General features: G+C 44.6%; 1 protein-coding gene across 15 annotated transcripts in view; it reads left to right on the top strand.

Annotated features, from left to right (window-relative positions):
- Window positions 1–14,865, top strand: part of KIF1B (kinesin family member 1B) — a 133,135-nt gene that overhangs the window by 75,393 nt on the left and 42,877 nt on the right. For 13 of the 15 annotated variants that reach the window (XM_083750112.1, XM_083750119.1, XM_083750118.1 and 10 more), the window contains 5 exons: window positions 1,079–1,158; window positions 1,811–1,917; window positions 2,532–2,615; window positions 3,167–3,347; window positions 4,574–4,646. In XM_083750112.1, coding sequence (XP_083606238.1) covers window positions 1,079–1,158; window positions 1,811–1,917; window positions 2,532–2,615; window positions 3,167–3,347; window positions 4,574–4,646 — 525 coding nt within the window. Of the gene's footprint in view, window positions 1–1,078; window positions 1,159–1,810; window positions 1,918–2,531; window positions 2,616–3,166; window positions 3,348–4,573; window positions 4,647–9,399; window positions 14,237–14,865 lie in introns of all 15 variants that reach the window. The other 2 variants (XR_014567004.1, XR_014567005.1) reach the window with 2 other exon arrangements.

Raw genomic sequence — 14,865 nt, 5'->3', positions numbered from 1 at the left:
GACATTTTGTGTTTTTCCTCTTTGTTTGTGCTTGCTGGCATTCCACTGGCTAGATTTTCACTCCAAGGCCATGTGACTTGCTTGCTGATTCCAATGGGTTATTTTCACCAAAGAAGGTTGGTTTAGTGCTTGTTGTAGCTCCTTAGAGTCTATGAAGAGTGTTCGCTGGGTGTCAATGTCCATTTTTCTGTATTTTGTTTTTGTCCTGATGTTCTGTGTTTTTCCCTTTTGTCTGTGCTTGCTGGCATTCCATTGGCTAGATTTTCACTCCAAGGCCATGTGACTTGTTTGCTGATTCCAGTGGGGTATTTTCCCCAAAAAAGGTTGGTTTAGTGATGGTAGCAACTTTCTTAGGTTCCAGTAAGAGTGTTAGCCGTCTAGCAGAGTAACTAGATTTTTTCCTCTTATGGCTTGGAAGCATGGGGTACAAGAGTGCCCCCTTCTTCACATAGAACACAGAATAAAAGCTTCCAGATAGTCTAACCTTCTCTGTAATGTATCCTGTGGTAGAAATTCCTCTTCCCTTGACAAAATCTGAGGCTGAGAGACTGGTCAGCAAATAGATTTGTTTGGAGGCACCTCACTTTGAAATACAAGTAATGTTGATATGCTCACTTTCCACCCCGTTCTCATCCTTTATTTCTCTTTATCTCTTTCCACACACATGAAATTTCTATTTCTGGGCAAGTGGAGCAGGAGGACAAACTTGGGTTGGCGGCTAGTGGACCAAGAAGAAGCTCTCCAGGGCTTGATTTTATTTTTTTTAGTGGTTGCCAGTTACTAACCCTTCTTAAAGGGGGGGGGGGGAATTGGTATAAATCCACTGAGTAGATCTTCCAATTTAATGTTTCATAGCTGGCTGACAGGCTGGCAGGCATTTCTGCCTATGATATCACTCTGTTTCTGTACTGAAATAGTTTGCATCTGTTCAAGAAATGATTTGTCTTCTCCCAAGGAGAGAGAGGGTAACTTGAAGTTTCATTTGGACCTTGAAGCTGCTGCGTCGCCTTTTTAAAGAAGTTGTACAGGGGGGGAGAGAGGCCCTGATCTTTAAGTTAATTGCTTTTCCTCATTTCAGACACCTCACCTTGTCAACCTCAACGAAGATCCCCTCATGTCAGAGTGCCTACTTTACTACATCAAAGATGGCATAACCAGGTGAGAGACAACACTGCTTTTAGTCAGATGGCTGCCACCTTGAGTCTCTCTCTTCTCTCCCAAAGCAAATCCAGTCATATTAAGCTCTTGAGTGTCAGACAAAGCACGTACTTAATTACCCATGTCCTTGTTTACATGCATGGGATTAACGTTTAATTGTCAGATTTGGAGTTGCAGGAGCTTTTTACCAAGCAGAATATTGCCAGGGGAACTTGGAAGAGGAAGAGCAGACTGATTGCCTTAGCTGGGCATTTTCCTCCTAAAGCTGGAGTGGAGCAGCAGTGTGGGGAAGGATACTGCCATTATAATTAGCATAGTCTTACCTTGCGATACCTACTTCAGCTTCGCCATGGGTAGTGAGGATGGCTGAAAACAGAGAATCTCAGGCTAAGCCGGAAAATGAAATCCATCTGAAATTATGCGATGATCATCAGGTCATTGGTCCACAGGGTTGGCCCTACTCTTAGGCAGAGTGAGGTAGCCACCTGAGACAGCAGGGGCTTGCAGGGAGGAGGAAGTGACTGGGAGCAAGGTTTTGGAAGAGGACAGAGCTGTGTATGACATGCACAAGCTTCTCTGTTTATTGCAGATTCCTATGTTTATATTTTTTAAAGCTATAAGGAATTTAAACAATCTTTTTTGCTGGACGCAGGGTTGGCCAGGCAGATGCTGAACGGCGTCAAGACATTGTTCTCAGCGGGGCTCACATCAAAGAGGAGCATTGTATTTTCCGGAGCGAGAGAAACCATAATGGTGATGGTGAGACATCAGCTTGCTTATTGGTTAAATATCGCTCTGCTGCTCCGCCCTGTGTTGTTACTTATATTCGTACTTGCCATCTTCCAGCTCTTTATAGACATAGATATTCTTTGGACTTCTGATTAGCTGAACTCTGCCCTTTTCTGGATTATGTAGCTAAACTCCACCCTGGTTTTGCCCTGGCTGGTTTGGAAGGATTTTAAGAGGCATTCCTGTGGAAATCCTGGAATATGCATATTCTTCTCTGTGGGAAAGACTTCTCTCCCCTGTCCTTCCCACAACATAAGACCATAAGGAGGGCCCTGCTGGATTAGGCTAAAGGCCCATCTTGTCCAGCATCCTGGCCTTCCATTGTCCAACTGGATGCCTTTTGGAAATGACCAGAGCACAGCAGCAGTCCCCTTCCCTGCTGTGATTCCCAGCAGCTGTTATTGAGGCATGCTGCCTCCAAGAGCAAAGGCAGAACATAGCCATCAGGGCTAGTAGCCTTTGTAAACACTTACAGTGTCTTTATAGGCCCTATCTAGGAGCTTGGAGAAGTTCTCTGGGGTCAGGTTCTCCAGTTTCTCCCGTCAGTAAAACAGTGATATGAGTATTCTTCATTCCTGTTGCAGTGATTGTTACCCTGGAACCTGGTGAACGGTCTGAAACCTATGTCAACGGCAAGAGAGTGGTGCAACCTGTCCAGCTGCGCTCAGGTAAGGATGCTGGAATTTGTTACTCTGTCTTTGTTTTTTTTAAGTGTCTTGAAAACTGTGGCTCCATGAAAGTAATACAGGAAGCTGTTTTATCCAGAGACTATTGGCTCATCTAGCCCCATATTGTCTTTTCCGACTTGGAGCCCATCATCCCTGACCATGGGCTATGAAAGCTGGGGCTGGTGGGAGTTGTAGTTCAGCAATATCTGGAAGGTATCACTTTGGCTACCCCTGGCCTTCTCTGGCAATGGCTGTCCAACAGAGGTCTTTCCCATGAGCTGTTCCCTGAGCCTTCTTTCTGGAAATGCTAAGGATTGAACTGAGAACTTTTTGAATGCAGAACGTGTGTTCTACTACATTGCTTTGGACTCTTCCCATAAGTCTGTCGTCTTTTCTTTGAGTTAGGGTTTTATGATTTCTGGCTTTGACTGTCCTTGAGAATTCATTGCCTGGGGATAACATGGCTGAACAAATCCCAGCTAGCTCTCTCTCTTGTTAAACAGCAAAAAACAAAAACCCTTTAGGTCATAATCTTTTTATTGCCCGTCCAGGAAATCGTATTATTATGGGCAAAAACCACGTGTTCCGCTTCAACCATCCTGAGCAAGCACGGGCTGAAAGGGAAAAGACTCCATCAGCAGAGACTCCCTCAGAACCAGTAGATTGGACTTTTGCTCAGAGGGAATTGCTGGAGAAACAAGGAATTGATATGAAGCAGGAGATGGAGAAAAGGTAATACATTTTTTCATGACACTGAACAAGTTACCATTCATCCCTCCATCCATCTTACTGAAGTGCTGTTCTCTTCAGCTTAACAGTTGTAAAGCATCATCCTTTAATATTGGTACAACTTTCACATGTAATTCTTTTTAGTTGGAATGTTAGCTGTGAAGTGAAATTGCTTATGAAAAGGCTGCCGAGTAGTTTTCGGTTAACCTTTGTTTGGTGCTTGCTTCAGAAGGTTTTGCAGAGTGGCTCATGACAACATTTTGTTTTGTGGAGAGATGCTTCTTTGTTGCTAAAATGGATCACTGGTCATAATATATTTAGCTTCTTGCAGGATTCTGGTTTCTGCAGATGTTTTTGTGTTTCCCCACAATATTACTGATCAGCTGGCAAATTAAGTTTTTAGAAGACTCTTGAAGGTCCCATAGTCCTTTTAAAGTGCCCCGCTACCTAGAAGTGTGTTTCTGCACACACCCACACCAGGAAATTCTTAGGTGGGGTAAATGGGTGCTCTTAGGTGGGGGGTGCATCTGCTGTCCCCACCCTGACTATTGTTGTGTTCCAGCGGGTACCCTCAGGGGCTCAGGCTTCAGTCTCAGGAGGTACAAGCATCTTAGCAAAACACTCACCAAGGAAGGTGGGGTTGCAGCTGCAGTGCAGTTGAACCAAACCGAGGTCAAGCATGGAGAATCAGTCTAGGTCCAAAATGTGGTCCAGCAGCATGGTCAGGCAAAAGTTCAAGGGCAGTATCACAGAGAGTTCAGTCAAGATGCCCCATAGCAGGTCAGGCAGACTAGGGACCTGAGACCTTCATTGTTTCCAACAACTGGATGGTTCCATTGGGATCCCTTACATACTCTGGTCTCCTAGACCACAAGTGCTGGTATGGAAGGGATTGCTTATATGGAGACCCCATTGCTCACAAGCTGCATGTTATGTTGTTTTTTGGCCCAGACCTTTTGGTGTTGGGGTTCTTGAGGTGGAGGGTGGGGTTCCAACACCTCCTCTGGTGACAGCTACAAGGGTTCTTCATCAGAGCTTCTCTCCTTCCCCACAAGGGTATTCTCAGCACTGATCTCAGGGGACCCTGCCTTCTCCTCAAGGTTCTCAACCTGAGAGGAATCTGGTTCATTCTCTGAGGACTCGGTGCCAGGTACCCAGTCCAGGCTAGGCACAACAACCACATTCCCAGGTTGTATTAAGCTGACCAGGTGTCTAACTTCTCTCCCCAGACTTCAAGAAATGGAGATTCTGTACAAGAAGGAAAAAGAGGAAGCAGATCTCTTGTTGGAGCAGCAGAGGCTGGTAGGTGTCAGTATTTCCTAGCTGTCCTTGCAGAAATGAACATGCTAAACTTCCAGGAAATGTGATCAGATTGACTCTTCCCACTGTTAGCTGCCCCTTGCTTCTCACGTGCTACTTTGGCTTCAGATGCCTGGGGGCATACCATAAAGTGCATGGATCTCATCCTCAAGTAGATGTTGAACCTAAACAGGTACAATGTGCCAACATCCTGGTTCCTTAACAGAAGGAAGGCTTGTATTTTGCATTGTTACAGTCCCCCTCCCCCAATCAACTCTGAAATGGCTTTTTTGATGGTCTTGCCTGTTATGGTTGCCCTGGAGGGTTGCTTTAGTTTTCTCTTGGATCAACACCAAGTACTAATTCTATGCTGCTGAGGAGAGCCTTCCAGATGCATTGGTGTGTCAAGGATTTTTCACACATGATGTCCAAAACTGTTGCTGCAACTCTGCATGTTTTTTAACCTTCCTCCCCTGCCTTGCATGGAGTGTGGCTCCCCAGCAAGGGTGTTGTTTGATGCACATAGCAGTGTGTGGTTATGGGAAAAGGCGAAAGAGTTTTTGGTACTAGCAAATCACTTACACGTAGCTAAAAGACAGCAGGTTTTCTGGGGCAAAGCAAGCAGAAGTGAGGATGGTTGCTAGGGAGGAAGCAGGCTTCTCCCACTTTAGCATCCTGGTGCAGGAAATGAGGAATAGGGCACCTTCATCCAATCAATGTAAAGTGAATCTCTAAAAGAACCATATTCCCATTTTGGATGGGTCAGGAAACCAAGTTGACTGGGTATACTCCTGGGCAGGGGTTTAGCTCACAAATGGGAACCTATTGTAGTCCATCAATGTCTGGAGGGGCACCAGGTTCTACATCCCTGGTCTGGATGTCTAGTGGCAGGCAGTGAGATCTGTCCCTGCATCTGAAACTATGAATGAAGGTAGTAGCTGGCTGGAAATTTATTTACTCAATTTCTGTACTGTAGTCTAACAAAAATGTTCCCAAGGCTGATTTTACTTTTTAATAAAGTGTTTTAATAAAGCGGATTGGATTCATTTGCTTCTAGTCATTAGACCATTACAAACAAAGGTTTTAACAGTATAAATAGTGGAGTAAGGCAGAAATGGAAATTAACCCGGACACAAATAAACTACAACATGAACAAACTTAGAATACTGAGTTTGTGTTCATGGACTAGAGTTTTCATACCTCCTTCTTCCCTTTGCAGCTGCCTGCACCTTCCCAAAGACTGCTCCTGAGAGTTGGAGGATCCTTGGGAATTGTGTGAGATATGTGGTGCAAAGGGCACCAGATGGAGGGGTAGAGTTGGCTGCAGTCACCCCCCTCTTTCTGTGGACAGAGGATCAACTTGGACTCAGAACTAATAAAAGCATGCTTCCTATTATATCCCAAATGTAGGAAGGAGGAAGTGGGGTGGGAATAAAATGTGTTTTCACTAGTCTCCAAAGTGAGACAAAGGAAGAATATAGGCTTTCAAGGCAGGGTGTTCCACTGTTCTGGAGCCACAGTTGAAAGCTGCTACTCAAAGCTAACTCTCAGCTCCTGGAAAGATGGCACTTGCAGCAGACCCTCATGTTGGATCTTAGAACTCCAGGGGGCTTAGATGAGAAGGTAACTTCTGAGTTTGTCAAGCTTGTAGCTCTGCTCAACTGGAATTTATTATTAGCCCTTTGAATCTGGCTTGGAAACCAATTGGTAACCAATGCAGACTTTTTCAGAGTTGGCAAAATATGCCCTTAAAGGCTAGCACCTGTTAACAAGTGTGCAGTGGCATTCTGCATTTGTTGAAGTTTCCAGATCATTTTCAAAGGGAGCCCCATGTAGAGTGCATTGCAGTACCTCGAACTGGAGGTCACCAGGCATTACTGATGGGTGCTGGGGTCTCCCTATCTTTCAAAAGAGGAAGACTTCAGGAGGGAGCTAGTCAGACAAGAGTGCAAGAGCTAATACTGATGAGGGCAGATCAAACAGGGCCAGTGGAAATCCATAGTCACTAATCAAATGTTCCAGATTTGGGTTTGACCTGACACAGAAGGGGTTAGGTAGGATCACAGGATAATCCAGGGAGCAGACGTGCAGCTCAGTGGGAGCTGTGAAGTCCTGCAGGGTGCAGAGCTTGGCCCTTTCAAAGCCCAGAGTAAAGGGAGCCATTTAAGGTTTGTGTGTAGCATCTGTACTATAGCACACAAATGACAATAATCTTTGAGACTTGGAAGCTTTGGCCCGTCTTCATTCACAGATAAAGGCAGACCACATAGCAGCCTGCAAACAGCGATGACTGGTGCCCATTAGGACTGGTAGGTCAGAAGGCTGAGAAACCAACAGGGGGTGGAACCGAAACCAGTGACAGGCAGAGTTACCACCTGACTGGTCATAAATCAGAATATGGGCAAGTAGGGGCAGGCTGAGGTTAGTGAGATGCTTCCCACTTCTCCCTAATACACCTGCCCTCAGTCCATAGCATTCTTTGGATTATAGAAGCTCTCCATAGAAATATTGCAAGTGTCCTTAGTCTAGTATTGTGGATATAATAGTTCACATTTAAAACTGCCCATTCCAAGTGTGTTAAACTGGTATGTGGATGAGAAAGGGATATCTTCTGCAAAAGAACTGATAAAGCACAAACGGGGGATATCTGAGCATTTGCTTACGGCAAAAATCAATGTAATGTTGTTTCCTACTAAAGAATAATCACAACATGCATTAAAAATGTTACATAGAAGGCACAATATGTTTGAAATTTTAAGGAAAAAGATCAGTGCTGGGCTGAACAGTTTTATCTGCTTTCCTAAAATAAAAATCCAGGTATGTTAAGTTTTGATGTAATCAGTATAATCTTCCATGTAGGAAGGTTGCATTGAAGCCAACTCTCAAATTTGGTAGTAGGAATGAGGCTTCCTCTTTTTCACTCCTCAGCTTTGTTGAATTGGTTTCTTAACATAATTGGTTGAGTCTTTTCATAATGGAATTTGATGGGCGAGATCAGCAACCCTCCTTTATATTAGCAAATTTTGTGTATGTGCCAGAAAATACAGAGGTGACAGGTCTAATGATGTCAACAAGCCCCTTTCCCCGCCCTTTCTGGACACAGCCTTGAAATTAGCATGTGGTGTGAATTCTGTTTGGGTATCTTCCATTTCCACTGCAGTATGATGGAGGGTTTCTTTACAACCAAGGGATTGTATTATTTAATAGTAGAGTTATTGCTGTGGGTGGATGGATGTTCCTCATGGTTCCCTAGTGGGTGGGGGATCTGTGAATGACCCGAGAATCAGCTAGGCAGTGTGTTTAAAATACAGTTGTTCTGTACCTTGGAAGTTGAACGGAATCTGTTCTGGAAGTCCATTTGATTTCCAAAATGTTCAAAAACCAAACTGTGGCTTCTGATTCACTGCAGGAAGCTCCTGCAGCCAATCAGAAGCTGCAGAAGCCTCATCAGATGTTCGGGTTCCAAAAGAACATTTGCAAACTGGAACAATCACTTCCGGGTTTGTAGCATTCGAGAGCCAAAACATCCGAGTTCCAGGGCATTTGGGATCCAAGGTACAACTGTACCCTGAACTTCTTGGTAGCACGGTAGCTAATTCTGATTCCTTATTGTCTAAGCAGGCCCTGGAAAACATCTGCTGAGTTAAAAGAACCCTGAACCACGAGTTCAAATAAATGGGCATTACTCTCAGAACAGCATGAAAAGCTTTGTTTGTTTGTTACGACTTAGGAAAGGCATTTCTTAAGTCTTCGCAATCTTAAGGAATGATGTCATTTTAAAAACATAGCAAGCTTGTGTTAACAACGAATAAAAAGATGAACTAGCAATTAGTAAATTTGCAAAAGGCTTGGTGATAAAACTTTTGTGGGCATCAAAATAACACAGGCTTTGTGTGGGGTTTAGTGCTTCAAGTACCGTTTTAGGATGATTAAAGCTCATAAGCATTTTCAAAGCAACGTTATCAGTGGGAAATGGAAAAGACCCTTTTGGAATGTGGTGGCTAGACCTCTTGCTTGTAGCAGGTTCTCCCGGGAGCCTGAGGTATCCTCACCCGTTGTAGTGGCACTTACATGACTTCTAACCCCCATCCCTAGTGGCTGCTGCTGATTCCAACCCCCCCCCCCATTTTTTTTACCTTCTAACACTTCTCTGGCTGCTTTTCTAGTAGAATGGACTTTCCATCTGCGTGTTCCTGCACCACGTTTACAGCATTTACTAACCAATGTTAACTCAACTTAACCTTGGCTGTTCGTCTGATCATTCTGCAATGACTGTTGGGTCCACTCACCGTGAAGGAAAGATCGCTTTAAATATATATACATTTATACTGGATTAACTTGTCAGCAGTAACCAAGGCAAAAATGTGCGATTGAACTTTTGCACGTCTTTCTAGCATGAGTAAAGTGTTCCTTCCACCTTCCTACCAGGTACTTGGTTTTAGTTTTTTCAACAGTTTCATCTGGATTTGAAAGTCTTTGAATATTCCATGATGATTAGAGTTGAATTTTCCATGAACCTAGATGTGGCTGGGTTTAATGAAACTACCGGAGCACCCTTAGGATAAAGAGTCCAGCATCATAATCCTGAAATCTTAAGTTAGACTTTTCACAACATTTATTCTGTTTGCTCCCCCCCCTTCCCTGCAAAATGATTTGTTTAGTTTTTAGTTACTTTTTGTTGTTGAGCATTTTCATTCCTTCCCCCATTTTAATTTTGGTTATTTTGGGGCCACTTCTCAATTTTTGTTTTCCAAAGGATGCAGACTCTGATAGTGGGGATGACTCGGACAAGCGGTCTTGCGAAGAGAGCTGGAGGCTGATCACTTCCCTGAGAGAGAAGCTGCCCCCCAGCAAGTTGCAAACCATAGTTAAAAAATGTGGCCTCCCCAGCAGTGGGAAGAAACGAGAGCCTATTAAAATGTATCAGATACCTCAACGTCGACGCCTTAGCAAAGACTCCCGATGGGTTACCGTCTCAGACCTGAAGATCCAGGCTGTGAAGGAGATCTGCTATGAGGTGGCCCTCAATGACTTCCGACATACGCGCCAAGAGATTGAGGCCTTGGCCATTGTGAAGATGAAAGAGCTTTGTACTATGTATGGGAAGAAAGACCCCAATGAACGTGACTCATGGCGAGCCGTCGCCCGAGACGTTTGGGACACTGTGGGGGTTGGCGATGAGAAGATTGAAGACGTGCTGCTCAATGGGAAGGGCATTGCGGATGTGGACGACCTAAAGGTGCATATCGATAAACTTGAAGACATCTTGCAGGAGGTGAAGAAGCAAAACAACTTGAAGGATGAGGAGATAAAAGTCCTTCGAAACAAAATGCTAAAAATGGAGAAGGTTTTGCCCTTGATCAGCTCCCAAGAACCAAAGGGCCAGGCAGCCGTGGGAGCCACAAAAATGAAGGAGCAACCCAATGTCCCCAAGAAGGTGAATGCTGAGGGAAGTGTGAGAACTGATGAGACAGATGCCCACATGAATGATGGCCGTGTCTCCCAGTTAATGGAGGAGGACCCGGCCTTCAGGCGTGGGCGGCTGCGCTGGATGAGGCAAGAGCAAATCCGTTTTAAGAACCTACAGCAGCAGGAAATAGCCAAACAGCTTCGCCGGCAGAACATGCCTCACCGGTTCATCCCGCCCGAGAACCGCAAACCCCGCTTCCCGTTCAAGAGCAACCCTAAGCACAGAAACTCATGGAGCCCGGGCACGCATATAATTATTACGGAGGATGAAGTGATTGAAGTGAGGGTTCCAAAGGAGGAGGAGAAGAAGAAAGAGGAAATTGGGGAAAACAAAGACCCGTGCGGTAAAGCCCCCCTTCCCAAGGACCCCCAGCAGCTTTGGTGTGCGTACGGCCCTCAGAGGGGTCAGGATAATATCCAGATCAAGAGGCAGCCCTTGAACGCTCAACTGCAGCCAAGCCATCTGCAGCCAGAAACATCCACTCAGCTGCGCTGGAGAAGCAATTCCCTCAATGGGCAGCAGAAAGGGCTGCGTCGCCAGACATCTGACTCATCAGAATCGTTGCCCTCTTACGGTGGACCCCACAATCAAGACCTGCAGACTTTCCAGCAGAAGCGCCACATGCATCAGCACCGCCAGTCCTATTGCAATTATGGCAGTGGAGGGGTGAATCCAGAGAGCAACTTAGCTAGCGGTCGTGCAAGACAGACTGATCAGCCTAACCACTATAACCAGTTTGTGACCCCTCCACGGATGAGGCGACAATTCTCTGCACCTAACCTCAAAGCTAGCCGAGAAACAACTGTCTGAGTCACTGGAGAGTTGAGGAGGGAGAGCGGTGCTTATTGTGGGAGGTGGTGTTGGTGGTTGTAGCTATACCTACCCTGAGTTTCAAATGATCATTTTTAGCAAATGTGTGGTTTTATATGCGAAGCACAAACATTTTCTACCTATCTATTATTGCCTGTGAAACATGTTAGAATTGTGGAATATTGATGATTGATAACCCTTACCTTAGGGGCTTTGGGAAGTTGCCTTCATTTTATTTTATGGGTATACCTTTTATATATATATATATTAAAAAATTGAAGCCTTTCTGGAATACCTGTAGGGCTACTCTCTCCTTTGGACAATCAACAAAAGCAAATCTACTATGTAGTGTTTGAATGTCATCTGTAAAAGCTTCAAGGCAACAATTTAGGAGTCTGACCCTTGAATCTCAAGTTGTATTCAGATTCCTTGTTTTGGTTTTCCATCTTCTCAGTTCATCTTGTTCAAATTCACCCATAAAACTTCCGGTTTGGAGCTGATAAGAGAACACAGTTAATCTCTGGCCCTTCCCTCTCTGTGCCTTCAGGAAATAAAACACTGACATGTGCAGTCCTTCTTGTAGAGTCCTCCAAACTCTCATCTTCTTGCAAAGTGCTTTTTTAAAAATCACATTCTTCCTTAGCTTAGGTAGAATCAGTATAACATTACAGGGGCAGCCAAAAACTGCCTAAATGAAGTTGCTTGCCCAATTCTGCATGCTGCCTTTAAGTGATGTGATGGGTGTACAGCTGCAGCATCTTCCTCCTCCAATTCACATGGGTCTTTAATACGTTACAACTTAAAAAACAAGGGTAAGGATAGGGCTCTCTTGGACGTTATTGGATTTCAACTCCCATCAGCCCCAGTCCCAAGCTGGCCAGTGGTCAGTGATGATGAGCATTGTAGCCCATCAATATTTGGAGGGCTCAGGATCCCCATCCCTGGATTTGCAGAGAGATTTTGATTGGTTTTTTTCACTTACTCTGTGGGGGCACAACTCCACAGTGAACTTGAAATCCTTCTAACTCCCAAGAAGCCCTGGCAATCATTTTGTGGGGGTGAGTAATTTTGTGTTGGCTGCTTAGCTCCCGAAAATGACTAGGTCTCTCCAGGTTTGTTTCAGGAGTTTATTATGGCAGTTCAGCCAGTTTACATTTGATGCACAAGCAGGACTCTCAAGTGGGGCAAAATGGAAATTTCTGCCTTTTACCTCCTGCGACAACCACTCTAGGTCTGATTACACTATTGGTCAGGACCCATTACCTGATCTTGCGGTGGGTCATGAAAACCGGAACTATCACCATGCAGTTGCGTGGTAAAATAATTAAGATACAGGTCCCCAAATGCATGTGTGGGTTAAACAGTGCAGACTGACTCCACATGACACTGCCCCACCAACCTTAGTCTGCCCTCAGCCAGCCTCCAGCCAGCCCCCACCTGCCTGCCTTTTTACTAACATACAGCTCCCTCCCCTTTGGCAGGGATGAGGATGGGAAGAAAACTAGAACGAGTTGGCTCTGCCTTTCATTGGCTGCAGGTTGTGGCTCTCATTGGCTCCACTGACTGTTCAGCTCCCTGCCTTAACACCCTACCGATCCCAATGGACACCAGCCACCACTAGGATTCAGGGTGGTTCCCTGGTTAGAAAAAGTGGTGACCTCCTGGAATACACGATGCAGTTCTCCTTGTCCAGGCTCACAGTCTCAGTCCTTTGCCTGGCATGTGCTCACGCCAATCACATGGGGGAATATGGACAGGAGCCTTTTCCCAGTGAACACAATAATGGGAATTGCCTGTTGTCCATGGATTCGATTGCCAAAGTATGTTTGCTCACTACAGGGCAGAACCCAGGGAAGATTGGAACTGCTTGCAGGGCAACAAAATTTATTAATTAATTAGCCAATGAATTAAATTAAATTAATTGTATTGGTTTCAAAGAGAGAATATGTTTCTGTAGACAAAGCCCCCTGTCAATTTTCTTTTGCTGAGCCAGAGATTACAGTTAAGTTTCCAGTATAAAAGGTGTCACAGAGCAGGGGAGTTGTAAAAAACTAAAACTTGAAAGTCTTGTGCTTATTGAAATTCCTCAATTAAATTATGTGTCCTTTTAATTTACCCCTTTTCTTGCTGCTCCAGGTTTTTAAACATATCTGGGGACCTGAGCCTTTTATCTGCCTCATTTCCATAGCTGTTTATCCTTTGAGTTCTCTTGTCCGAGGAACAATTTGTGCTTCATAAACCATGCCGCCATTTTTTTAAAATTGGAACTCTCTTATCTGGAACAGCATTTCAATTGAAAAGCTGCCTATTTAATTCTAGCTAGGAAATGAGCACAATGCAGTGACTGACTAGCAGAGTCCAGTTACGACACAGGATGCAGGCAATCCATAAAGGTTTGTAAGAGGACATTAAAATCATATTTTTAAAAGAAAATAATTCTAGCCCCCCCCTTCATTTCTGTGATAAATGCTGTGCAGACCACTTAAAGAGAAATAGGATGAGAATTTGTGGGTCTTGGGACTAAGTTAGACTTCACACATTGATGCATATAACTGTCTCCCAATGTTATCTTTAAATGAAAAGCAGCCTTCGGAGGCTGGGGTCGGGAGTGGAGGGGTACGAGGCTTCTTAACTCTTGCCCCAACAACTGTTTTCCTACTTGGTCATCCTTCCCCAAGCTGCTTTTCTATGTGGAGGGGGAAAGCAGATGGGGAGATTAGCTGCAGAAAACCAGCTGATGGGTAATGGATTACTAACAGGTGTTTGTTGCTGAAAGTTCTGGAGTTGAACTGTCAACTCCAGAAGATGCTTTGGGGTGTGTGTGTTAACACTTACAGAAAAGCCGTCCTGGGGTGGGGAGAGTTCCACACACTGCTGCCATCCCTAACAGTTAACTTGTCTGTATAACTACTCAGAAGCAAATCCCACTGAGTTACATGAGACTTGGCCTAAAGCAGACATTTCATGCTCCAAGGACAAAAAGGTATTCCAGTCTGCATTGAGAGAGCTTCTATTATTACACTAGTGTTATTAACAAGTTAGGAGCTGTGTGATTTAGACAGAGCTGAACTAAGAGTTCCCAGGGCCTCAAAAATATGTTTTTAGATTACCGTAAAGCAGCGTTTGCCAACCTGGTGCCCTTCATATGCTTTCAACTTACACTGGTGGTGAAGGCTGCCTTAAAGTTACAAGTTGGGGAGAGCGTTGAAGGTGGGTGGGTGAGGATGCCTCCTCTTTACTGTTTTTATCTGCTATTCAGCAACTTCTTTCTGACTGGGCTTAATCAAGAAATCTGTCCAAAGTTAGAGGGAGAGTTTAGGTTTGTTTCAGGGTGGGTTTGTAGTTGTTTGTATGTGCAGGGTGGGAGAACTTTTAAAAATATTACACCCACCCCTGTCAAAATACCCTTGTACCCTCTGCATAATATATTGGTCTTCTCTGAGTTGTAAGGGGTGGACTGGGAGGTATTGTCTAATATGTGGGAAAGGGTCAGATCTGCCCCATAATTGACAGGTGTGGGGTTATTTTGTAAGCCCAATGGTGTGTTTGGGGGAAGGGCGCTTGTTCAGTGGTTAGAGCATCTCTGCATCCAGAGAAGGTCCCCAGTTCAATTCCTAGCATCTCCAAGTAGGGCTGGAAGAGATCTCCATCTGAAATGGTGGATAACTGCTGCCAGTAAGTGCAGACAACACTGAGCTAGATTGAGCAACCCTGTGGGTTGAATCTATCTAAGTTCTCCTCAGAGCAGACCCACTGAAATTAATGGATCTAAGTATATCATTTCCATTAATTTTAATGTGTCATCTGTGAGCAGGATTAACATCTCATACTTCCCTGTGTTCCTTTGTATGCAGGCTGTAACCAAATCTCACAAATGAACAGAACCAGTTTAAATATCAAAACCAGGGTCCCCTTCACCCTTTTTGAAAGAAGCTGGGCTAA

The sequence above is a fragment of the Podarcis gaigeae genome, assembly GCF_964106915.1.
Source record: "Podarcis gaigeae genome assembly, chromosome: 8".
NCBI classification, from domain to species: domain Eukaryota; kingdom Metazoa; phylum Chordata; class Lepidosauria; order Squamata; family Lacertidae; genus Podarcis; species Podarcis gaigeae.
This window is presented reverse-complemented; position numbering and strand designations above follow the sequence as displayed.